This window comes from Oreochromis niloticus, linkage group LG17, assembly GCF_001858045.2.
Source record: "Oreochromis niloticus isolate F11D_XX linkage group LG17, O_niloticus_UMD_NMBU, whole genome shotgun sequence".
NCBI classification, from domain to species: domain Eukaryota; kingdom Metazoa; phylum Chordata; class Actinopteri; order Cichliformes; family Cichlidae; genus Oreochromis; species Oreochromis niloticus.
Window position 1 is genome coordinate 9,862,764 of NC_031981.2, and position 27,023 is coordinate 9,889,786.

A 27,023-nucleotide genomic window follows, 5' to 3' on the forward strand; every position below is an offset into this window, starting at 1 on the left:
AGAGGGCTTGCCGTGATCTGGACTGAGGCGGATGAGACCAGAAACCTTTGTTCTGCCTTTTCCTCCCAGTACCGAGTAAAACCTAGAGAACGTTCATACCTCCAACAACACTGCGCTCGTATTTTGCTGCTTGGCGATCGCAGATGGTCATTTTATTAATCAAACATTTGCAGAATTCATTCATTAGGCTTTATACATACATTTTTTTCCCGATAGCTACAACCCGAGGGGGACAACTGGCCATTTTTTTTCTGTCAGCTGCGAAATGGAAATAAAACGCGGAACTGAAAGTGGAAGCAACCGAGGTGCGTGTATCCTAATAAACGGGGGAAAATCACGGTATCTTATCTTATATGATCCCCGATCTTTGTGTTGGTAACAGTGATTTTTACAGTGACCTCAACGATAACGGCGATTGCCTGCTTCTGTTCTCTGTTGATATTCCTGCAGTATTTGGAGAAGGACTCACTTAATCCACAGTTGATCTCATTAGAAAGTGAAGGTTGTTTTCCGTCACTCCGTCAGTGGTTTGGGCTAAACATCTGTGCTATCAGAGCATTATTTCTATTTACTAACCGTATTACCTCTGCCAGAAATTCAATAGCTTGTGCATCCTGCATTATAAAGGTCAGCAATAAGTCGTGTAATCCGTGTTGTGAGTTTGTGGGGGAGTTTGATGGATGCTGCTGTCAGTGCACCTCGGAGCAGCGCTGTCATGTCATTATTTTACGCAGCACTTTGCCACTACACGTCAAGTTAACTTATGCATCCTGTGCCAGCATATAAAGCGTCAGGTGGATGCTGTTCACTCAGGATGCTCAAAGGAAGGCTGTCACAGCTTGTTTGCACTTATTTTGAGGTAGTTTCCCTTTTGTTTTGTTTTTGGTTTTTGTCTTTCTGAGCAGATTTACTGAAATTACTTCCTCTTTTTAGGCAGACAGGCTCACGTCACAAAGAAATCCAACATAACAGCAATACGAAAGCACTGCTTGAGATGTGATTTAGTGACTTTCTTAAAAGTTAGGGGAGAATCATCATTGCGAGGTGGACATTCAGATAAGAAAAGGAATGACAAAGCTTTCTAAAATTTTCCGTAAAGCTTCACCTGCTTGCTGATTTGCTAAATTACCTAAGAAGTTCTCACAAAGTTTGAAGCCATCTTGATATAAAGCGCTGCTGCTGTAGGACACACAGTGATGTAGGCCTGTAACAAAACAATAAGACATTTGTCTCTGTTGTGGTTTTACTTCTTCTCTCCTCCTCTTCAGGTAATGACCTTCCCCTCCGTTATCTTCGGCTCCTGGCCCCACCCTTGCAGCTTTTATCAGCTGGAGTGTGGCAAGTTGTGCAGCAGGGACTTGTGGATCACTACGGGATGCTGGAAGAGTTTGTTACCATGGTGACGGAGCTGGTCCCAGAGCTGATGAGCTACAGTCAGAGGGCTCAGCTCATCCTGGGACTCAGGGCCAGGGTCAGTAGTGTTTACGTTTTGGTCATACTGAGAGGAAGCTAAAGCTGTAGTCATTTAAACATATCTGATTTTTGCGTATAACCAGCTGGTTCTGGAGATGTGTCGAGGGGAGCATCCAGTGGATATGCAGATCATTCAGCCACATCTGGACAGAATAAAAGCCCCTGTCAGTACTGCCAAGGATCACCACGTAAGTGAACTTTAGCAGGAAAATGCACAGCTGTGTAAAAGCTGAGTGCTAGGTTGACCTAGCACATACCTGCTTTAATCTTGGTATGCAGTGAAGAAGTCATCCTTGTTTTGTTTGGGGGGGTTTTCTCATTAAGTAAAACTAGAGTGAGTTATTATACTAGTACATCTCAAAAAATATATAGTGTCATTTAAATGGGTTTTTTTGCCATTCAATTAAAAAAACTTTCATATATTCAAGATTCATTATACGTAGTGAAATAATTTAAGCACTTCTTTGTGTTTGTTTTGATAATTATGACCACATTTTAGAAGAATTGAATAAATTGATTCTCAAATGGTATAAATACCAGTTCAGTCTGCTGACTTGACAGTTGTCCAGATGACGATCATTGACACCCTTCACAAGGAGGTTAATCCACAGAAGGTCACGGCTGAAAAGGCTGCCTGTTCTCAGAGTTCTGTATCGAAGCACATTAACTGAAAGTTTGCTGGAAGGGAATAGTGCGGTGGGAAACTGTGCATGGACAACAGGGAGCAGCTTTGAGAGGATTTTCAGTAAAAGTTGATTCAAAGAATTTGAGGAAGGAGTGGACTGGGGTTGGTGTCAGTATTATTTCCTGGGCATTTCATCTGGAAATCAAGATCTTAGAGGAAAGAGTGGAGAGTCACAAAATCTAAAATGTTTGAAGTGCCGTGTGAAGTTCCTGCTGCCTGTGAGGATATCAGGGTGCCAATTCATCTGCTGGTGTTGGTGGTAGTTGGAGATGTTACAGCACGTCTGTGTTCACCTGCTGTGAAGCTCATGCCAGTCTGCTTTTTCAGCAGGACTTACCCACTGCATACAGTGACTATTACATGGTTTGCAAGCTATGTTATTCCTGTACTTGATTGGCCTGATAACTTGGCTGACGTGAACCCGACAGAGAATCTATTAGAGGAAGAGGAAGGTGAGAAACACCCGACCCAAAAACACAGACTGAACTGAAGGCTGATTTCAAAGCAACCTGGGCTTCAGTGTCACCTCAGCAGTGCCACTGATGTGGTAAAGTAACCTCGACTAGGAGCCTACTTAGTGTTTAAATCCACAGGAAATAGTTTTGAGATTTATTTTAGGAAATATTTTAACTATTTGAGATACTGGATTTCTGATTTTCATGAGCTGTAAGAATATATTCCTTTTTTTTCATGTGTGTGTGTTTATATCAGGTAACCATCAACCACGTGGAGGAATCGGAGGTGAACTTTGTGGAGCTGGTGCATTCGTTACTGGAGGATCCCTCTGAGAGAAAATATTTTTTCCAGGTGAAACATCTCGCAGAGACAAACCAGACACATTCAAGCTTTCAAGAAGACTTCAGTAACTCTGATAACACTCTCTCTCTGATAACAATCTCAGAATTCACAATATGCCTGACCTTGAGGGTAGATGGAGTACAGCATCAAAAGAGTAAATGAGGATCCACTTTTGTCAGCCAACAACAGAAACGTGAGGCTGAAGTGGGCTCACTAAAATTGAGCTGCTGAAGATTGGGGGTGGGGGAGGGTGTAGCCTGGTCTGATGTGTCTTGATTTCTGCTGAGGCACACAGATGGTAGAGTTACAATTTGGCATCAAAAGTGTGTCAACTGTACAGGCTGCTGGTAGCGGGGTAGTCATATGGGGATGGTTTCTTGGCACATTTTTGCCTCTTTTGAACCATTAAGACACCGGTGCTGGTATGAAGCTGTTATGACGCCTCTCAGTTTGTGGCTTTTGTGGCTTTCTTGATCAGAAATGTATAGTACTGGTTCTAGGTTTCTCACCAGCACCAAGATATTTTTTGTCCTTCAACTTGTTGAACTCTAATTCCTGGGGACACAGGCAGAACATCTGGTTTCACAGGCTGTGCTCCCTGGTCTGTTGTTTAAATATAGACACGTGTGGTATCGACAGAAACTTCAGAATCTCAGCTAAAAGCTCACAAAATTATTTCTATGACCGCCAAACACAGCTAAAACGACAAACAATAAAAGATTGCACGAAAAGATGTAAACGCAAAGTGTCGAGTCACCTGCCGGCATGTACGCGGACAAGCAACGTCTCTGCTGAAAGATTCCAAAACTGCAAGTTTGATCATGCTCCAACCAAAATTTACCACACTAAACTAAACACACAATTACCTTTGCTCCCTTGCTTCCAAAAATTCCACCACGATAAAACCGCTCCTGCCGCACACTTCCATCTCCCAGTGTGCTTCAAGAGCAGCTTCCCATCATAAATCGCTGTTTTCTGTCTTATTCGCTTGTTTACGCACAGATGCATTACACACCAGTGTGCGTACTTTGCGGCCGTCCGTGTTTTTATTTTTTTATTTTGCAGAAAAGACCTCTGACAATAAAAGCCTAATTTCTGCTATTCAATACCTAAGAAATTTAAGTTTTCGCAGATGGTGCCAAATTGCGAAAAGCTTAGCTATGCTTCCAATAAAACCTCTGTAACTTTGCTCTGTGTCACTTCAGCAGCGTCTATCGTTGTCCAGATGTTGATTCATGGCTTTCTTTAGTTTTTGGTCTCCTGCAGCAGATTTTCAAAGGGGTTATGTGCTATAAAAGACACAAAAAATGAGTCCAGGAAAAAATTCTTCATGTTTTTCTTTGTTCCATCCTCAGTACCTTTGACACAGTGGCATCTGCTGTGATGGTTACACCTAAGAGTAAGTCTCACAAGTGTAAGCTTTATTTTGATATCAAGATGGTTTACACAGAGTTTGTAATTGTAGAGAACTAATCAAATCATTTTGGGCATGACATTTTCAAGCAGGAGCCTCAGAAAGCCCCTGGGGTTTTAAAAGGTTAATCATGGTTTGAATATTACTGTGAGATGGAGGTGGTAACAACTTTACATTTTCCAATGGCTACTTCAAGTAAAAGTGGCCTTAAAGTGGCTTTATGAGAGTTCGCAGTGAGTTCAGTGGCCTCCCTAGACACCTTTGGGATGTGGTACAACTGCGAAGTTGACTGATGTTAGACATGTCAGCACGTGAAATCCACAAAAGAGATGAGGCTGTATATTCATTAGGAGGTGCTTTAATTACGGGTCTCCATAACATAAGGCACAGGTGATAAATAAGAAGACAGCTCCAAGTGTGGAATAAAGCCTGTCTTGTCATAGTGGGGGAAACACATTTATACTGATTTCAGTATGTGTGAGCCAGGTCGGGAGGCTTAGTATAGTTGTGCTGACTCATTTGTGCTGAGACGCTTGGTATAAATGAGATATCAATATTTATATAAGTTACACCTGCAAATCAGGGAAACGATTTTAAAAACCCTCAAAAATCAAACCTGCTACACTATCACTGTTGAATCTGGATAATGTTTCCTGACAGCACCCCTTTTATAGCTGTACCTCTCTTAACCCTCTTAACCAAGGGCATTCAGTTAAAATTTAAGGAAGTCCAGTTAGGGAAAAGTTCCTCACACAAAGTTGAATAAATTCATTATAACTAAATGCAATATATTTTGAAGTAACCTAACAATTGTATCAGTATCTGTATATAGTTTACAATTGGGTGTCAAATAAAAGCACAAATTCAACAATATTTCAACAATGTTTATTATTAATTAATCGGATGGTACTTTAATAATAAAATAAGAATGAAATGTTCTTTTGAGTTTGCATTGAAAATTTACACCCAAAAAAAGTTTTTGAGAAGTCTGTTTTGATATAAAGTTTCAATTTAAAAATAATGAAAATGTGTAGTCTATCCATCCACCCATCAATTTTTTTCTGTGGTCCGTCTATTGGTGACTTAGGCTCTGAATAATTCTGTGTCTTTCTTTCTCACTTGTAGGAAATCTTCCCAGTATATTTTGGCTCAAAGTACGATGCAGCACTAGAGATGCTGGTGTGGGAGTTCATATCCAGACTGGAGGAGCTGCTGCCCATCCCAGACTTCACACAGGTGCTATGTATCTTTGTGCTCATCCGTGCCAGGCATCACTAGCCTGTTGCATGATAATGATTGTTATATGACACTTCAGCTCTGTTTTGTCTATCCCACTTAACTGTATAAATGTTAACATGTCCAGTTTGGAATTACATTAAGAGACATTTAGCGCTACTGTGGAGACAGCATCACATGAACATGTGAATTTATTGTTGATTAGTTTTGCTTGTTTCTTCTTTTTTTAAACCTGTTGTAGTAGTCATATTAACACAGTGTACCTTATCTGTCTCCACTGGCACGTTTCCAAACTGAACAGCCATTAAAGGCTGACTGTAACACAAAGACTCACTCCTGGGGCTCAGCTGTCTGTACCACTGTGGAGAAAGGAGGGTTAACAGGGTGCACGCTCACCAGGGCCTCCCAGAAGGCTCATTCCCTTTTTAGTACTGAGCCACTAGAGAGAAACACTAGAGCAAAGCTAGATTAGAAGCAGTCCAGAGTATTAGAAATAGACGTGTTCACATCAACTATATTTTATTACATGGATCACATATTCTAGCATTAAGTCTCTTCAAATGAATTTAAATTCTTTATTTAATTCTGTGATATAGATCATTTTGGCTGTATAAACAATTAATTTAACTAACTTGATTTTTCTTTCAGTTGGCCGCCTTGCTCAGAGACACTCCATCATTCCTAGACGACTGTTTGCAAACCCTTTTCCCCCCAGAGGACATGAAGGCTGTACTTGAACACCACAGAAACCTCGGCCATTTTAAAGAGAAAGGTACTGCGGGCACACACTGGTGGGAGATAATTGCACTTCACCGTGTCCTGAAATGTGTCAAGAGAAAGGCTCGTAGCTCAGCGGCACTGGAAATGTGGCGCGAGGGTGTTCTTAGATTCATAAATTGAAAATGTTATTTACAGGTAAAATATTCATGCTTACTCTTTGAACTCTTGTTGTGTGAGTGCAGTCACAGGAGTGCTATATTTTTCTCTCCATTAATTTTGCTACTTAATTCCCCATGCTTCCTAAATTATGAGTCACAAAGCCATGTCATTAAAAAAAAAGCTCACTGGAGTTTGTGTCATTCAGTTTTATTTATGCAAGCCATAGTTATTCTCAAGGCGCTTTAGATTCTGCGGTAAAGGCTTTACACTATTATAGAGAGAAGTGCAGTCCCTTTGTGAGCAAGCGTTTGACAACAATGGAGAGAAAAAACTTCTCTTCAACAGGAAGAAACCTCCGGCAGAACCAGGCCCTGAGAGGACAGCCATCTGTCGCCATCAGCTGTTGGGGAGGGAAAGCCAGGAGAGAAAAGTAGAGCAAAAAGGGATCACAAAGAAATGCCTAAACAGCCAGTTTATGTTTATTTCAGTTGGAGTGTCTGACAGCTGTTTTATTTGTGTTTAAGTTGAGCCAGAGCTTTAATAACAGTCTAAACGCTCAATTGTAGATCCCAGATTATTACCCATGGATGACTGCATCCTCACCTCCCTGTCACTGCCTCCTGGGACCAAAACTGTCATGGAAACAGCCTCCTGCTCGCCTGCTCTCAAAGACTCCGACCACAAAGGACTTCTCAGTGCTCCCGTCAACGCAAGCAGCACGGAGAAGTCAAGGAGGAGCTCCGAGCCGATCAGGCAGGGACTGAGGGAGACGAGGGACTCTGGCAGTTGGCAGCTGCAGGCTAGAGCTGGAAACATTTCTCAGGAGAGGAAAGTACAAAACATAATTAGCACACTGCCATGCGATGAAACCATAGACCTCACTACATCCAACGAGACTGCAGACACGGATTCAGAAGCCAGTGAGAACAACCAAAGCTTGAGGGCAGCTCGCATTCTCAGGAAGAGGAAGCTGAGCGGAGGTGTGGACATTCCCACAAAGCAGCCCGTGGAGGCTTCAGCTTTCTTGTAAGGTTTCCATATGTTAATATATGTTTTATTCATTTGTTGCACACAAACGGTCAACACCACAGTGTGGTTTTATGTTTGCATCTATCCATAACTTTATCTGTTTGATCAAAGTCATGCTAGCATGTAGGTCTGCTGGTCTGCCTTTAATGTTTGGTCCAGACTGAAATCTCTCCCCAGGACATAAATGATTTCCTATTAAATTTTCAGCAGATGTCTACACTGCAGAGAGCGTGAATACTAATATAGAGTCATGTGAAATAGAAAGTACAGGTTCTCTCATTCACAAGGTTTGTTTATAAAAATCAAGACTTAAAATTATTCAAATACAACATCAGATGAACAACAAGGCGTGACATATTTCACAGAGTCATTATTAATTTAACAAAAAAAGAGCCAAACTAGAAGAATAAGCAGTGTGTAAAAAAAAAAAAAAAAAAAACTAAGTACACCTTTACCGCTTGCTTGGGTCAGTAGCATCCAGGTGCTGCTCATCAAATTCACTTAAATAACTGATCATCAGCAGGTGTGAGCAGCTCTATAAAAGCAGAAGATCTGGCAGTTTGCTGATCTTGAGCATCCAGGCGTGTGTTAACAAAGAAAGACATCAGCAGTGATCTTAGAGAAGAATAGCTGTTAGCTGTTAATCTGCAAAGGGTAATAAAGCAATTTCCAAACAATTTGAAGCCATCATGCTGTAGTGAGGAAGATTATTTATTAGTGGAAAACGTTCAGGACACTAATCTTCCCTCATTCGAGTTGTCAAGCACGGTGGTGGCGAGGTGATGATTTAGGCATGTTTTTTGTTTCATTTCTTTTCACAGAAAGCTGTGCATAAATAAATGAACTGCAGCAAAGCTATAAAAAAAGAGTGGGCCAAAATTCCTCAACAGGAATGTGAAACATTGATAAAGTTACACAGTGTTATTGATAATGGTGGTTGAATCATAGAGTGCAATTTTTTACACAATGCTTCTGCATTTCAGCTAGAACAGCGTTAAATAAATAATTACATTTGATGACAAAAAGGTTTGTAAGCAAGCAACTCCAATCGTAGTTTTTTAACCTTTGCAGGGAGTCCTCAGTGGATGATGAGAATTCAGGTGAATCTCCTCTCATCTCCATATGGGGAGATTATACAGGTGTGTGCAGTTTATACATGGTTTCAATCTATTATCTGGTTTTGTATTTCTAAGCATAGCTTTAACTGAGGCGTCATGTTTCATTTCAGACTCTCAGGAGGGCTCTTTTCCAGTTGTAACGGACACAAAAGTTCCCTGGTCGGATGAGGAGACGCTCCATCTTCTAGACATCTGGGGGAAGGACTCTGTGCAGCGAGCTCTGAAGGGCTGCTTGAAAAACCGCCACATATTCACCCAAATCGCACAAAAGATGGCAGAGAGGGGCTACATGAGGACAGTGGAGCAGTGCCAGACGAGGATCAAACGACTGAAGAAGTGCTTCCGTCAGAACAAGTGGGCATTTAACGACACAGATTTTGAAGCTCTCGCTGACGTTTGTCAGATACGTTCACTGCGAAGGGATGCTTAGACTAAATCTCCTGTTGTTTTCTCCCTGATCTGTCGCCGGAGGGAACTCCAGGCTGGAGCATAAATTTTACACGCAGCTGGATCAGGTCCTCGGCTCATCGGCTTCCTTGGCCGTTCCTGAGATCACCTATGACGTCGAGGAAATTGTCGATGAAGACGAGTCCCGAGACGGTGATGATGACCTGCAGTTTATCGGACAAACGGGCCATCTGGAAATTGGTACGAGGTCACATATTTGTACTTAAGTTTAACTCTTGCAGCACAGTTGTTAGTGACATGAACAGCTTTTCTGTCTTTTAAGGCTTCATACAATTTTGCATCTGAAAGAAATGCTAAGGATTACAGAATTTTTGCCCGTGCAGATAAAAAGGAAGTAAACAGATGCAGTTAAATTTAAAAAGAAATCTCAGAAAAACTTTATCCATAGGATTAGCCATTTTTTAATTCCACCATACTCCGAAAGAGTCTTAAATTTACTATTTAAAACTAAATTTACTATTTTTCCTCTGACTCGTAATGCTGTTTGTCCGTCCAATCTTTGAATCCAGATGTTTTAAGTCTCATTGCTACAGTCGTATAAAATCAAGCACAAAACCGCGCAGGCTGCCATTGCAAACATTTGTGAAAGAGTGGGTCGATCTAAAGAGCTCAAAGAATTCAACAATAATCATAATAATAATAATAAATTTCACTCAAGGGTGCCTTCAAGAAACCCAAGGTCACCTTACAAAAGAACAAAATTAATAAAAGGAGCAATAGTCATAAAATAAGTTAAAATTGCAAAACAGAACTTGACAACAGATAAAATCAGCACTAAAGCGAATAAGCCAGTTTGAACAGATGTGTTTTGAGCTTTGACTTAAATACGCGAAGAGTGTCAATATTTCTTATGGCTGGAGGAAGAGAGTTCCAGAGCCGAGGAGCAGAGCGACTGAAGGCTCTGTTCCCCATCGTGATAAGACGTTCGAACAGAACAGTAAGATGATGAGGATCTGAGAGGGTGGGAAACAGTGGTGATATGAAGCAGGTCACACAAATAGGAAGGAGGAGATTTATGGATACACTTGTATGTGAGAAGTAAGATTTTAAAGTTTATCCTGGCTTCTGTGGGCAACCAGTGAAGCTGCTGAAGAACTGGGCTTATATGAGCTCTCGACGGAGTACGAGTTATGATCCGAGCTGCAGAATTTTGAAGAAGTTGGAGTTTATGAAGGGACCTTTTAGGGACACCAAATTAGAGGGAATTGCAGTAATCAATACGGGACACAATAAGACTATGGACAAGGATGGCAGCAGCATGGGGAGTAAGGAAGGTTAATATTACGTAATTCAAGCGTGATGCTGTAACAGGATGCCTCTGTTGCCTTTGTTGAAATTTCTTCCCTCCTAGATATTCCACACTCAGCTATTAGTGGTATTATTTCAAAGTGAAAGTATTTATTAACCGTAGCAAATCAACCACAAAGTGGCAGAGCATGTGAGGTAGCAGAGTGGGGTTGCTGAGTGCTGAGTCCATAATAGTCGCCCATACTCTGCTAACTTAATGTCTGCATAGTCCAAACTTTAACATTAACATCAGCACGGGAACTGTGTATGGGAGCTTCATGGCTTGGGTTTCCATAAATGAGCAGCTCTTGCAGGTGCAATGTGGAGGTGGTCCAGTACTTTTGTCCACATCATATGTAGAGATGTGTCCATTTTTTTGGACACAGTATTGTTTTGCTCAAAATGGAATGAATACTTCTGACAAAATTCCGTGATTTGTTATTTTAGGAACGAGAAGCGTTCCCTGGACAGACTTGGAGACCTTGGCCCTGATCAACACATGGGGTGAAGATAAGATGCAGCAGGAGCTGAGAGGAATGCACAGAACCGGGCACATTTTTTCCATCATATCCAACAAAATGGCCACGCAGGGTTTCTCCCGGACGCCAGAGCAGTGCCAGACGAGGTTAAAAAGGCTGAAATCGAACTTCAGGCAGTGCTACCAAAACAAGTGTGTGTGCTCGGAGTGGAAAGAGTAAAAGAAAAGTTTTCGATTTGTCAAACTAATATATCTGCTCTTCTGTTATCCCTGCACTGTAGCCTGAAAGGACAGGAGCAAGTTCAGTGCAAGTTTTACAACGAGCTGGGAAGAATTCTAGTGAAAGACTTCCCTTCAGTGCCACAGCTGGAAGAAATACCAGGAGAGCCCGAAGAACGCGACTTTCCTGCCTACACTCATCCAGACATGGGTAAGCTCAGTTTCTCTGCTCAGGAGGACCGTTTAGATAAACAGCTTGCTTCCCAATTTGTTTGCACTGATTGGCTATTGTGTGGTCGAGACATGAGCTGACAAGGAATCTATTGAGCTCATTGGTCCTTTTGGGCAAAGAGCCAATGAGCTCCTGCTATGGCATGGCATAGCAGGAGCAATCGCTACTCTTCAGTAAGCGTTGGTAAGGTTTTAGTAAAACTAGACTGATTTGTAGTGGATTTCACTGTTTGTGAGCCTCCTGGATTTCTCTGTGGATTTTAATTCTCATTTGTTTGTGCAGTACAGCCAAGCGATGACAGAAAAACTTGTAACTTTCTTTCTCTGCTTCCCACATTACAATTTTGATCATGAGCCAGATGAAGTACTACGTCTAGGCAGTTAAATGTAGGGAGGTACAAGATAGATGACCAAAGCTCCACATTATAAAAGTCCCCGTCATTTGTTTTTGTACTTTCTGATTTTGTCCTCTGGGGGGCGCTGTGAACATGTAACAGATATCTGAAGTTAGAAGTGAAAGCTTGTTTTTCTAAATTTTGCACCCACACTTCTTCCACGACTTTGTGTATATTTATTATTATTTCGGTTGTCAGTTTGTTGTATTTAGTAACTGTTTTCTTTATTTATGGTTCAATTTGAAAACCAGAAATTATATTTAACAGCGTAAACTTTTGTGTTGTTTATAACTAACTGACTGAGATACACAGAATGGATATCTGCCTTCAGATCATAATCATCTCACTATAACATAATGTAAACTTTACTGATGGATTATGTGAAAGAAGAGTACATGGCAGCAGAATCTATTTAAACCACAGTGTTGTGCCAAAGCCTTGAGCCACTCATCATTTCCTTATATTCCAAGGATCCAGACTGTTATTCTGAAGTGTTCTTAAGGTCTTTCATAGTTTTTCTTTGAGCACTGAAGCTTTTTCACTCATTTTTAATGCAGTTCTTGTATCTTATTGTTTTCAGAGAAATGAAAGCTACTTAACACTGACCTACGAATCATTCAAGCATAAGACAAAATATATATCTTCTTACAGGATGAACCATTGCAGTATCAATATAATACGTTTTTTTATTATATGAATGTAATAAAAAAAAAAAGAATGATATCTTTGGGCACTTTGTTACTAGCAGCGCGTTGCAAAATATATCATTTGTAACCTTTTTTTTTTTTGTTGATTCTATGAAAAATGCCAAAAATGCCATAAGATAGTTTGACAGATATAAAGTAGTTTTTTTGCACCGACAAGGTGATTCTCAAAGAGCCTTTTGCTGAAAACTTTGCATGGTTTTGCAGTGTTTTCTTTTTAAAAAATGAGGAAAGAGGACAAGTGAAGGACAAAAGAAGAAGTGGTGAATCTAAAAACTATCTACATCAGATGAACAGTATCTGAAAGTCATGAAGAATAAAGAAGCTTGTGGCTTCTATGCTGTATTTCCATTTATATTTCCACATTTCAATAAATCACTGTTCCAATCTTCTGAGCAAAATATAAAGAAATGAGAGGTAGCTCAAGACTTTTGTACGGTATTGTAGTTATCTAAAAAAAGTGTGAAATAAGGGATTGTGTATTGATGTGTTTACTCTTTTATTTCTGCCTCTTCAGAGTCTGCTGTGGAAATTCAGGAGGACAGGAGGAAAGTCCCTTGGTCAGACAAAGAGACGGTTATCCTTCTGGAGATCTGGGGAGACCCACAGGTAAAGCACAATGTCACAATCCATGCACTCCCCAAAAAACGTTTTGGAAATGTCCATAAATTTCCCGATAATCTCACTTTATTGCTGCTTCATTCTTTATTACTTCACTTTCCTTGAAGTTTACTACTTTTACACGGAATTTAACCTTCCTTCAGGTCCAGCAGTGCCTTAGACGCTACCCACACAACGGTCACATTTTCACTGAAATTTCAGAGAAGCTTGCCGCTAACGGCTACTCCCGCAGCCCCGAGCAGTGCCACACGAGGATCAAACGTCTGAAGGGGAACTATCGCCAGTGTCGGGAAAACATGAGGTAAAAACTGCACGTCTGGAGTCCTGCACTGTTGGAGTGACTTTGTTTTAACGCAGCTGTCTTACTGCCTTTAGCTCATCTGGGACTGACAGAGTCGACTTTAAATTCTATGATCTGCTGGAACAAATTTTGGATAAGCAGCCATCAACGTCGTCTACTGTGGTGACAGACTCCATTGAAATATCAGAAGACTCCAACAGTGAATCGGTAACAGAAAGAGGTAAAATTTCTGTCTTCTACCCACCCCCACCACCCCCTCAATGTTAACTCAGAATGGAAGATTGTTTTAATGCTTTTTCATGCACCACAGCTCAGAACTCCTTAAGACCTATTCATATCTATTATGAATGGGCTTTAATTTGCCAGGTTCCTGGTACAAAGTCCATGCGATGTGACAGTCTTGCAGGCGAATGCCTTTTGAATACACTGCAAGTGAATGTGAATCATGTCTCCTACCTCCTGCTCCCACCTATTCGGAACCATGATAACAGGGTTCTTGCTGATCGGAGCTGGCTTGGCCCTGGCTTATCGAAGAATTAAGAAAGCGGAACCGGCTGTTCAAACCCCCACAAGGCTGCCCGCTGGGATTGAAACGATGGGACGAGGCGTGAGTTCTCAAAATGGGCTCATTGAGTGCAGCACGGATAAGATCTTGGAGAAGCTTACGGCTGCAGTGAATACTCAGAATAAGACCTCTGAGCGCAAACTGGATTACATCTTGAAGAAGCTCACTGCAGTCATGAGTTCTCAGAATCGGCTCTTTGAGCACAAGAATGACAACATCACGGAGCGTAAGTTTGATAACATCATGGAGCTCATGGTTCTCCAACGGGAGATTGAGAGACCAGTGTCGGACTGTTAGAACAACTTTGAAATTCTCATGACTTGTTCGCACTAAAGTAAAAACCACCATCACTTCATGCGGATACCCCTTCGGCGCCAGCTGCTGTCTCAAGGCTGGAGCTGAACAACAACACCCTGATACGGACTGTGTTTAGACTGTTCTTCCCATTCTATCCAAGGCCACCTGGGTTGGCTGGAAGACTGTTTACTTAGCCTGGCAGGGCGAAGGACTCTGTGTCAGCTGAACTCTGGACATATACACACACACACACGGACATATATATATACACATGCAGATGTACACTCATCCCCCCTCCCCCTCCAAACGCCTTCGACGCTTATTCCCTTCCGATGCTGACGGTGGATCAAGGAGACCAGTGCTTATGCTGCAGGCCCGGATGTACTGTCTACACTGGCTGTCTCTCACCTTTTACCCGCCCCTGTTGCTTGTCATGTGTTTCTTTGGTGTATTAAGAGTTTTTTCATGTGCTATGTGCAGAGGTGTTTTTTTTTCTGTTCTCAAACCGATCTCCCTGTTGGAGCTCAGTCTGGGGGGAGTTATTTTTTTTCTCCTTATCTTTCCTCATGTGGTGCTTTTTCCATTGTTATACTTCTCTGACCTGTCTTCCCCATGTGATGTTTTTGTGTAATGTATGTATGGTCGGAGGGAAAGATGGCACCGCCATTGCGTGCAATAGGTCGGCAGCCTTAACATGAAATTTCCCCTTGTGGGACTAATAAAGGTATCTTGTCTTATCCTGCACACACAGATGACAACCTCGCCTTAGCAAAACGTAAAATTTCCAGAAACCAGAGCTTGTCTGACACACAGTATCTCCTCTTCCGTGCTGCATGTGAGAAAGGAAAGGAAAAGAAAGCATAAACACCTCATGCACTGCAGGCTCAGTTTTTGCACTGCAGGCTCCTTGTTCTCCACCTGTTTTCTCCTTTGTCTTTCTCCAGACTGCATAGAACATAAGCCTGCTGAATTTGCACCCAAAAATCTCCATAAAAGCCTAAATAACTCTTGAGAATGAAATAAGCAACAAAAAAAATTGCACAAAAGTCACTTAAATACCGATTAGCATGCAGCTACTATTATCACAGAACCTTTGTGTTCAGTTTGTGTTGGAGTTTTTATTTTACACAGAACAAAACTGCTGGATTCACACAGGGGTAAGATCAATAACAACTTCTTCAATCCAATTACTGTATAACAAATTACCAGAGGTCCCTGTGTAATACTAGATCCATGCTAATAGGCCTCAAACAATAAAAAGAATAGGAGTAAATGGAGGTGAGCCCCAAATGCTTTCAGTAACTACATAATTGAAGCCAATTACTGTATGTGCGGACGGTTATGACAGCTTTAGACTAAAGTGTAGTGAAAGTAAAAATGTATTCAACACACAAGTTCAAAAGACTGAGTTTCCCTAATCACATTTTGCCCATTTTGGATGTTTTATACTCATGTTAAATTTCTGTGTCTCCTTCGCAAGACGCTGAAATCAACATGTCAGCTGAAAAGCCAGCAACCAGCTCTTGGACAGACGAGGAGACCCTGGCACTTATCGATATTTGGGGTGAAGAAGATCTCCAGAAGGCTCTGAGGGGTTTCGTCCACAACGGCCACGTTTACGCAGACATTTCCGAAAGAATGCACGACCTCGGTTTCTCGAAATCCTCGGAGCAGTGCCGCTGGAAGGTGAAGTCTCTGAGGAACAACTTTCGACAGTGCTACGAAAGGAAGAAGTGAGTTCAGTCTTTCCATCGGTTTACCTGTTTTTGTATCCCTCTCTGTGAGTGATGCCTCCATAACTGCCGTTTTCATTCTCGCTAGATCTGGAAGAAAAGTTGATTACAAGTTCTACAACCAGCTGGAACAAATACTGGGACAGGAGGCGGTTTCTCTTGACGAGTATGATGAAAGGGATGAACAAGAGGAGCCGGATTCAGGTACAGAACACGCGCTCCGCATTAGATTAAAAATCAGCCACAAGTCAGATATCTTACATGCGTGTCTACCTGCTGCAGGTGCCGATGGTTTGAACACCACGTGGACAGAGCAGGAGACGGTTGCTCTCATCGAGGTGTGGGCCGCAGATGATGTGCAGCACGGCCTGAAAATATGCGTCCGCAATAGTCACATATTCGCCGAGATATCTGAGAAAATGGCCGCAATAGGCTACCTGAGGACAGCAGAGCAGTGCCACTCCCGGATTAAAAGGTTGAAGAAGACTTACAGGCGTTACTGCAACAGCCGCAGGTAAAAAACAACAATACATGCTTTATGCTTTTTGAGATCCAGGCTCGAATGTTGTTGGCCAGCTGACCGTGGATTTATGCTTTCCAGAAATGGAGGGCGGCCCACGGCGTTCCGATACTTCAACCTCCTTGCTCCAGTGCTTGGCGACGAGTCTATGTTTGCCCCTGTGGACAGTACCGATGCCACCTTACAACCTTTGATGGACAATGAGCCTGTCTTATGTGGGTTTACACAGCCAGTCAATAATACACAGGGTTACTGTGCATATATGAACTAAACTGCCAAAGATGAACACAATAATAAAGTTGTTACCTCGTTTTAGATGAGCAGCCCTCGACCAGCCGCCTCCTGGTTGACCTGAGCCGAAAGATGCCCTGGTCAGATCAGGAGACTCGCACACTGCTGGAGATCTGGGGTGAGGACGGCGTTCAGCTCACACTGAAGGGCTGCCTGAAGAACCGACATGTGTTTGACTACATCTCAGAGAAGATGAACGACCGAGGATTTATAAGGACCTCGGAGCAGTGCTACACCCGCATTAAGCGTCTTAAATATGGCTTTCTCCATGAAAAGTCAGTAAAAACGAGACTTTGATTCTCACTTATTCTAAACTTGTTTATATGTTTAGTGTTTTTAGTATTGGTTTTGCTTTTAAAATGTTTAAATTTGACACGATCACGGGTGAAGGTCCATGTGAAGTCATGACGATCTTCCTGAAGAGCTCAAGAAAAAACTCAACAGAGCATAAAGATGCTCTTTGTCGTTTACAGTAATTGCTATAAAAACTGTAATTAGAGTTCTGGTTTTAACTGTGAGTTTGTTTTCCAAATGTAGGGGGGAATTTAAATTCTTCAATGAGATGGAAAAAATCTTCAGGAAGGAACTGAAAGTCGACGACGCGGCCGCAGACAGGTCGGTTGCAGATGAGCCAGATGACTACATACTCGAACTCGGCCCCAAAAAAGGTGAAACTATATGGAGTATGTCACAGTGGGTGTGTGTGTGTGTGGGTTGGGGGGCAAATTGTAAAACTGAAACGCAGAATAACCATGAAGTGAAAGCAGGAATCAAAGATCCACAGTCTACTAGACTATTAAAGAAATGTTTAAAAAAGGAATCTAAAAGCTCAACAAACACTAAAGAACTAAAATAAAGTCAGAAACAAGACGAAAACCCTGGGATCATGACAGAGTATATGTTTAAGAGTGTGATGTGCAGAGATTTGGTAACTTCAGAGGAATAAAGCTGACAAGCCATACCATGAAGATATGGGAAAGAGCAGATGAAGCTATGTTAAGAGGAGATGTGACGATCAGTGAGCAGCGGCATGGCTTCATGTTAAGAAAGAGCTGCACAGATGTGATGTGTGCTTTGAAAGTGGTGATGAAGGAGTATAGAGAAGGTGGATCTGTGGATCAAGAGAAACCATATGATTGGGTGCTAAGAGACAAAATGTGGAAATGCATAAGGAAAGAAATCAATCAGAATGGTTTTTTTCTTATAGTCCCCTCAGGTAACCAGTGGGTGCCCGACAGCACTAAGCTGCCCTGGAGCGACGGAGAGACCGAGGCCCTCCTGGACATTTGGGGGAGCGAGGAGATCCAGGAGAACTTAAAGGGCAGCGCCAAAAACAAACAGATCTTCCTCCAGATCTCTCAGGTCATGACCAGCCAGGGCTACCTGCGCACTCCTGAACAATGTCAGTCCAGGATAAAGAGGCTGAGGGCTAATTTCAGGCACTTCCTAGAAGGCAGAAAGTAAGCTCAGCAGTTCATTGTTGAGAGGTTACAGGGCACCGTGAGGTGGTGGGATCATCCATAATGTAAACGTATTTTTATCTTCTGAGCATATTCACACCTCAGAGTTATCAGATTGTAGCTTTTTGTCTTCTCATCAGTTCTGATGTTCTGTGTCGTGTTTTCAGAGGAGAGAAACAAGAATGCAAGTTTTTTGAGAAGCTGGTGCAGATATTTGGCAACAAGTACATAATAAACTCAGACCCACTGGCTGACGATACAGCTGAAGTCATAGGTAAGTCTGACAAAGGCGTCTGTTATTTTAGCACTGATACAGCAGCTTTAAAATTGCTGCTGTATCAGTGTAGGGTTTACTTAATTTTTACACCGATGGAAACGAGTTATAAGTCTATTTCCTTTTTGCAGTGTTTAAACTTCATTATTGTTTTTGCTTTTGTAAATCTAGATGTTGCACAGATATTGCGTCATTGATCAATGGACTTGGTCCATAAGTATTGAGACAGTGAGGCAGTGTTTGTAGTTTTGCCTCTGTATTACCACCACAGTGCAATTTTAAGGAAATAATAAAGATGTCTATGAGGTTCAAACTTTAACTGTCACCTGTTTTCAAAGGCTTAAAATGAATTAAATAAGCTAACATAATTTTAAATACGAGGATTTCTTTTTCATACTTTGATGAAATTCCTTTGCAGTCAGTGAGTCTCTGAAATCTCAGAGACCTCACCAAAGGCTGCCTCCCAGGCCTTTACTGCAGCCACTTTCAGTTGATGCTTGTTTGTGGGTCTCTCTCTGCCTTCAGTCCTGTCTTCAGTTACTGAACAGCGTGCTCTGTTGTCGACTGAGATCAGGTGGCTGACTTGGCCTGACGTTTACGTTGGATTGTCTTGGGCTGCTTTTTCAGTATGCTTTGCATCATCATCTGTTTTCACTGTGAGGCATTGATAGATCAGTTTTGCAGCATTTGGCTATATCTGAATCTATCAGCAGTCACATCATAAGTAAACACTAACAGTCGGGTCAAAGATGCCCATGCCGTAACATTGCTTCCACCTTGCTTCAGATCTTGAGCTGTTTCTCTCCTTCTCCTTAATTTCCTCCTCCCACCATTCTGGTATGAGTTCAGAGTTGCTGAGGCTCTTTTACATGTTTTCTGCCAAAGTCTAAATTGGCTTTCTACAGTTTAACCGGTGGTTTGAACGTTGTTGTAAATGATGCACCTAGCTCCTGAAGAGCAAGTTTGATAACTTGAAGCTGGCCATAACTCTGTCATCCTCCACTTTAGTTGTCCTCTGTGGGGGGGTTTTCTGAGTTAGCGAAGTTCCTTCTTAAGATTTCACCAGATTATTGATTTGGGCACTCCTGAATCTTCTCCCCTGTCTCTCTCTGATCGGTTTATTTTACTTTTTCAGCCTAATGATGGCTTCCTTCACTTTTACTTACAACTTTGGGCCTCAATAAGAGTTCCAGTAAATAGTTACCAAATGAAGGTTCGACACATGGAATTGACTCCAGATCTTTTATCTTCTTGGTTTTTAATGGAGCAATGAAGAAACAAGGATCACCTTCTTGTCGGCTGCTTGTTCGATTATTGTTGGGCCTCTGTGCATGAATATGGCTACATCTTGTAAATAGTTGATGAAATCTTTTTGTAAAACCCAAGGAATTAAAGCTGAAAGTTTGCACATCAATCACATCCTGACTTATTTCAAATCCACTCTGGTAGTGTGCAGAGGCAAAACTACAAAAACTGTGTCTTTGTCCAAAAACTTTTGATCCTAACTGCAGCTCCACATTTTGAGAAAAGTGTTCATTCATGAGTTACTAAATATAAGATCAACAGCATTCTTGTAGTGCAGAGCTAGCCACTATCACCTGTTCCCAGTCTCCCCTGGCTGTGTTTAACTACTTAACTCATGAACTTGGGAATAGTAAGAGAGTTAGTGAGTTAATTTAAAACAGTACTCAGAGTATTTACTTCTTAGAACAGCAAACCAGCTCATTTACATATGTTCTTCTTTTGGAAACTTGTTAACTGGGATATTTGTCAGTCTCAGTTTAATATCTAAAATGTTCCTCTCTGATCCAGAGGCATGAAATCATCCACGGTGAAGATGACGCAGCAGCAGCAGAAGGACAATGAGGAACATCCAGAGCAAGAACAAGAAACCGATCTTTACTGCTGTGTTGTTTACATAACAAAAGAGGGTCTGTCCTGTCTCACTCAAATGTACATTTCCCTCTGTTACCTTCTGCAGACACAAAGACCTATTGTCAGGGCTCTGTGTGCGGGCAGGCGGAGAGGAGGATCCAAACGCAGGACTCTGACACGGAATTGTAACTTAAAACCTCAGCTTTATTGCTGGCACGAAAACAAAACATAAACTGAGCAAAGGTACTGAATTACTGAAATACTGAATACCGAAACACTGAATACTGAAACACTGACACAGAAACACACAGGCATAGTCTGAATGGTACGACGCGACACTGAGCGGGGGCAAACACAGGGCTAATATACACAGGGAAGTAATCAGGGAATGGACAACAGAAGGGAGACACAGCTGGGAGAAATCAGGGCTGACGAGACAGGGGGAACAAAGCTGCACACACTAACATGAGGCACACTCCTTCAAAACAAAACAGGAAACCATAAACCACTAAACAAGGACGCAGACTGAGAGGCAGAATATAACACATAAAACTCAAACAATTCATGAAACCATAATTCCTAAAACATGAAACTCTAATAACAATCATCATCATAATCACAACAAGAGATGAGAAAAACAATCCAAAACACCAAGATAACTGAAACACAAAGTACCAGAGAAACAAAGAGTAATCCATCATTCAAAATATAAACCAAAACATAATAAACTCAAAATACTGGGTCCAACGGACCCAGAACCGTGACACCTATTTCAGGTAGCAATTCAGTGTGTGTGTGTGTGTGTGTGTGTGTGTGTGTGTGTGTGTGTGTGTGTGCGTGCGTGCGTGCGTGCGTGTGTGTCCCTCAGCTTGAGTGTCTTATTATTTAACATAGCCATGGAACAAAAACAGTGATACTCAGGATTCGAGGGACAGAAATGAATCTTTGATCCATTTGAATTCACACAAAATGCTCTGAACCTCCAAAAACATTTTTTCCTAGTAAGTTTATTATTTTGTACTTGAAGTTAAAGTGAGTGAATCGAAGCACAAGAAGAAAAAAACTGAAAAAAAATACAAGTGAGGCCTTTGTTATAGCCTCGCTGTTTGCCCTTAATTTATGTCTCACTTCTTAAATCTTGCGTATTTACACTTGTTTTTTAAAGTCTGTGTAGTGAAAGTTGAGCTCTTAAGTACTCAGTAGGAGTTAATGTTGTCCAGAATTTTATTTATTTAAATTATTTACATGTATATTCCAAAGTTTTACACTTTAAATATGTTAACACTTCGACCTTACTGAAGTACATGTAGAAGGGGTTTTTTTCATATCCATTAAAAGAAACATGAAACATGTCGTTGTGGAGTTTTTTTCATTTCTCCTGCTGATTTTTCAGCTTTATTCTTATTATATATCCAGTAGCTTGGATGGTCGTTGAATATTTTATTACATCCCTAAGAACTCGAGGAAAATGCTGTTTGTTAGGTGGTTGTTTAACAGGAATTATATTAGAAATTATGTTTATATTTGACCATCAATTTGTTAGTTTTATATCATACTTTAGCACAGCACAAAGATAATAGACGAGCTTACTCCAAGCAATAAAAGCAGGTCAACAGGAACAACGGTCAAGCTTAACTGTAAGGAGCAGGGGAAGATCATGCCATAATAGGTGTTTCGCCAACTGCTTCGGAAAACCTTTATGTTTTAAAGACATGGAGCCTGTCCCAGCTACTTATAAGACAACATTCACACCTATGGGCAATTTGTCAGTTACACAGTAACCCTACTATATCTTCATTCTTGACTATAATTAGAACCATGATTTCCAAAATGGTAGCCATATAGTGCAAAAGAGTACTGATGAGTCTGTAAATTTATCAGGAAAAAAATTTCTGTGGTCACAGACAAGAAAGCAAGAACCTCGGTACAACCAGATATTTTTTGCAGATCTTTTATCTTTCTGTGTTTGACCAGGGTGTTTGGCTGCACTCCTTGACTTCAAGTAAGTTGTTACACACTCCACTTCACAACTCATTCAACATTTATTTTAAGCTTAATATGTCAGTGCAACAGTGTTTTCTGTGCATGAGTTGAACATTTGGTGATGGACTAGTTTTTGCCCGTATGATCAAGCTTTGTGAAATGAGGAGTAAATTTGTGAGATGGCTTATTCATTCATGTAATGTAGCTAAGGGGGTGATACATGGTGGATATTGTCAGACACATAAAATGAGTCAAATCTCAGAACGATTAAGATAATGCATTTTATTATGTATAATATTCACAGTATTTTCTTCTTTGCTTTGCCCATTCTGGGATTCTTGTCCTGCAATGAATTTGGAATTGGAGTCCACTCCTCTGCTCTTTCTAAGAATGATACAAATACAACTGGTATTCTCCGCAGATTCGAACTCTTTGGTTTGGAGTGCTTAACTTGAGAGTACTTTATCTCAGGCACTTTGTGGAAGTGATCCAGCTCTGTGTTGGAACAAACAGTTCCAGGTTTCACGGATGAAGCTTTTGACATGTCAGTGCCGTATATTGCAAACCACACTATCTCCATCTCTCTTCTTAATTTTGTCTACAATGTTTGCCAATTTTAGTCACCTGGTGTCGCTCATGTTACAGTGAAGTCTTTTCAGGGTCCTGGACTAGTAAGAGACCCAGTTGGAGGGAGGGGGGGATGTGACCACCAGGGGACTCCACTCACACCCAGCGAGAAGGTAAGTGAAGGTAATGTTTTTGGGTTGTAGGAGGTGTTTGCCCCACCTTGTGAGTTCAGTTATGTGAACCTGAGATTAAAGTTGGAGTATAATGTGATGAGCTCTCGTGTCGTTTTTACGTACCTCCACTATATATTATCATAACTCTGGATTTAGTAGCCTGTCATTAAAATTTAACAACTAGTGTATACTTTGAAGTCTGAACGTTCAACACGAGCTGAAATAGAGAGTGGCTGCAGCTTGTTGCTATGTCAGCTTGTGATTTGGAGTGTGGCCTGTCCATTTGCAGAGTGTAACAACCAACCACCTGTGTGAAATCTGAAATGCCCATGGTGTTGATTCAAAATGTGCTCTGGCACAATATCGGTTGCTACTGAAAACAAGAAGTGAAGCCGGTCGGCGCTATGGGCTGAACCATTTGTTAACTGGGGGGGCGAGGGGCAATATATTCAGTTTTAACTGTAGCTGGGCTCAAAGTGTTAATGCTATCTTTTTTTAATAAACACCATTTTCATTGTCATTGTCATATGAAAAACTAGGGTGGCACTAGGGGTGGCAAGAGATCATTTTAGGGTCGCACATGCCACCACATGCTATCGTGTCATGTTATCGTGGTCATCTGATTGTTAGGATTTTCTTTCTGTCTTTATAGCTCTATATGAAACAATTCAACTTGTTACTAAAATTTCTACAATTTGTCATACATAACAGACAGTGCAGTTAACAAATTACCCAGAAAATAACCTCTGCACAAAGGGATGAGGACGCTTGACAAACTTTATTTATGTGCCTTGATCTTTTCTTCATCACTACTTAAAGCACCAAGCAACATGTGACTTGCAGCTTGCTCGTGTTGCCCACTTGATGGCGCCAGTGGACAACAGAAATCACCTTCCAGTAATTAAAATTGATTTTCAAGTGTATTTTGAAGCCACTTTAGTGGGTTTTTCAGTGCTGAATTTGAAAACAAAATGCTCAAAAAATACACATTTATGATTTCATGCTTGAATCTCATTTTTGTTTTCAGTGTTTTCCTGTCTGATCATTCTTGTGTTACTGAAAGTATTCAGCGGTGTCAGTCTGTGTGAAGATGCAAGCAAGGAAACTATACAGGTCTGTCACTGCCACAAATGTGCTTCATGTAAAACTTATATAGTGCGTTGAAATAGGTCCGTTCACACAGACTGAGAAGCAAACACTTACACACACAAATACACAGCTCTCAAGAGTCAGGACAGTAATTACATGTCTAAATCTGACAGAGCGTCCAACCACCACTGTCTGGCTGCCTGCCAGTGTGTGTGTGTGTGTGTATTACTTATGCTCTGAGGACATACTCTGTTTGCAATGTCACACTTGCCTCTCTTTTGTGGACAAAAAGCAAATCCCCATCAAAACAATTAAAGTTTTGGTATGAACAATTAGCTTGAAGTGAGGGAAGGTGTTGGAGAGTTTATCATTGAGGTAAGTTTAGCAAAGCAGAGATCATAACCATAGACATAGTAGTGAAATTCATGGTAGTCAATGCAGTGTATGTGCGTGTGGTTGTGTGTCCGTCTTTGGTAGAGACAGAGACAGGCTGGCTGGAATCTGCTGAGGGAGGACCTATGCTAAGGGTGTCACTGCGTTCAAGAACACATTTATATATACACACAAGTGCTGAGCAGTGCCACATCACCCACCACACTGCTATGTCCACTTTGCACACACTAACACACATGTCACTTACATCCTTGGTTCCAGGTTCACTGACCCTGTTTCATATTATTCTGACTATGACTGAAATTATGGTGACTTTTGTTTTCGCTGATGTCATTAATGTGTCACATTTGGGGGGGGGTGTGTAATGACTGAAATGTCTCCATAACAATTGGATACATTGTAAAACACTTCAGTTTCCCTCAGCATGATCTCAAAGAACTTTGAACCCTTTTAGTGTGGCCTTGCTATTTCATATTCATATTTCATATTTCATTTGTGATAGACTCAAGTGTCATAAAACCAAAAGGAAGACGGACAAAAAACAAAACAACAACAAGAACATAAGAAATGCATGGAGACACAGAAATGATAAAGGAACAAGAGGGAGATTTAAAAAGCAACCATTTGAGTAAATCTTTAATACCAAGATGCTAACTGGGGTCCACCCCCCTTCTTCTAACCTGCTTTGATCTGGCTGTTGGATGGCAGCGGTTTGCTCATGTGGATCCCCTCCATTTGTCTAAACTCTTTACTTTCATATTTCTCATAGACCTCAGGCTTCAGCTGGAAACCCTTCATCAAGGAAATAAAAAGTATAGTGGCGCTTCTCTCACAGTGTGACATTAATATCTCTGTTAATGCCAGAAGCACTGTACATGGGCTCACGACAATAGTTTTTTTGTGCTTGAAGATTCCCTTCACTGTATTTCTCCTGTTCAGAGGCAAAGCCAAGAACCAGAACTAGCCAGCCCCTCATGACTGCAGGAACAGATGACCAGTTTATGAGGAACTGAAAGACAATGACGTCTGGCTGTTTCAGGTTATAATGCTCTTGTTATGTCATCCACCCATGTCAGTTTGATCTCCTCTGCATAGCAGAAGTTCTCAACTTTCTTAACTCTCAGTAAATCCTGATGCAGAGGAGATCAAAGGACGACTTTATTCTGCCCAGGCCCAACCCTGGAACAAAACTGGAGGGGTGCTCGAGGGCACACGCCTGGTTGCTCGACTAAAGACTAAAGACACACAACACGAAGAGAGGCAGTAAGGCCCGGGTGAACGAAGTCGAGACCAAAAAGAACAATGGAGGGAACTAAAAATACAGAAAACTACACAAGGAACTAACCGTCAAAATAAAAGCAGGAACCGAAGCAAAAGAGGGAGCAGGAATAAACTCACAGACAGCAATGACACGCAGAGAATGAGAAAACGCAGGAGGGACGTGAAATAAGAGAACAAGAATGAAGCGTTACAACCAAAAGACTATGACACTAGCTCTGTGGGTCCCCAACATTACTCACCCGGGAGAGATTTCCTCATTAGATATTTTGATGCTGCTGCTGCTGCTGCTGGGGCTTGATGCTTTGATTTATGGGTATTCAATTAAGCTGAGATATCCTGGCTGTGAAGGCCTTATGGCTTATGGTTGGCATTGTTTTCATGCTCTTTAGTAACGCCTCATGTCTTTTGGCTGTGACACTGTGATCATGGGGCAGATCATGTCGCAGAGCATGATATTAATGTCACATGCAGGGAAGCATCTGCATGCTACCGTGTGTATACCAGTGTTTTCGAAGCACATAACAGAAGGGGGCATGGTGTAGTTTTGTAACATGCCACTGAGTCATTCCTCTACCCGGAGGGCAGACATTTTCACCTTACTCCAACAGGCAGGCTCACGTTTTCTCTGTCTCTCTCTCGCTACGCCTTTTTCTGTGTGCATGTGTGTGTCCAGACTAGATACTGTCACAGTCATCCTATCACGCCCGCAACTGTGTGTCTTAATGCTTTTCTTCTACTGCAGGCAAGTATGTGATATGCAGAAAATGAAGGTGTAAATACATGACTGCGTGTGTGTGTGTGTGTGTGTGTGTGTGTGTGTGTGTGTGTGTGTGTGAGGCGCCTCCCTACCTTGGGGTTGTTGTATGGGCTTGTTACAGCAACATTCCTCCACTCAGCTGCTTCTGAACAGTACATTCCACAAAGAGAGGGAGGAAGGAAAAAAGAAGAGAGTGAGTATAGAACGAGGAAGGACTGGAAATGAAGAGTCAGTGAGAAAAAAAAAGGGGGGGGGGGGGGGGTGTATATGTTTGAGAGCCGTAGACGTATCTGTGGAGAAGGAGGGGTAAAGAGAGTGGTGATGCACTGGCAGAGGAAATTGGTAAAGGAAGGAAAAAGGGTCATAAAAATATCATGTGTAACTGATCCTCCCCCCTCTCTCCTCCTCTTGTGAAATTTTGACTCCCAT

The 27,023-nt window shown here is 41.6% G+C and overlaps 1 protein-coding gene across 2 annotated transcripts; it reads left to right on the plus strand.

Annotated features, from left to right (window-relative positions):
• Positions 1–41: 41 nt before the first annotated feature.
• Positions 42–20,472, plus strand: zgc:113263 (uncharacterized). Of its 2 annotated transcripts, XM_005451696.4 has the most exons (24): positions 43–305; positions 1,269–1,471; positions 1,557–1,661; positions 2,870–2,965; positions 5,496–5,606; positions 6,255–6,378; positions 7,052–7,511; positions 8,586–8,653; positions 8,743–8,986; positions 9,114–9,280; positions 10,835–11,057; positions 11,147–11,295; positions 12,932–13,023; positions 13,179–13,336; positions 13,411–13,556; positions 15,679–15,931; positions 16,020–16,135; positions 16,214–16,445; positions 16,533–16,666; positions 16,768–17,017; positions 17,280–17,410; positions 17,950–18,202; positions 18,370–18,476; positions 20,289–20,472. In XM_005451696.4, the coding sequence occupies exons 1-24, from the start codon at positions 266–268 to the stop codon at positions 20,294–20,296; spliced, it is 3,870 nt and encodes a 1,289-aa protein (XP_005451753.1). In that variant the 5' UTR covers positions 43–265; the 3' UTR covers positions 20,297–20,472. The 2 variants fall into 2 exon arrangements, with proteins under 2 accessions (XP_025755541.1, XP_005451753.1); XM_025899756.1 differs by lacking the exons at positions 18,370–18,476; positions 20,289–20,472 and having other exon boundaries at positions 42–305; positions 17,280–17,409; positions 17,948–18,095.
• The last annotated feature ends 6,551 nt before the right edge of the window (positions 20,473–27,023 follow it).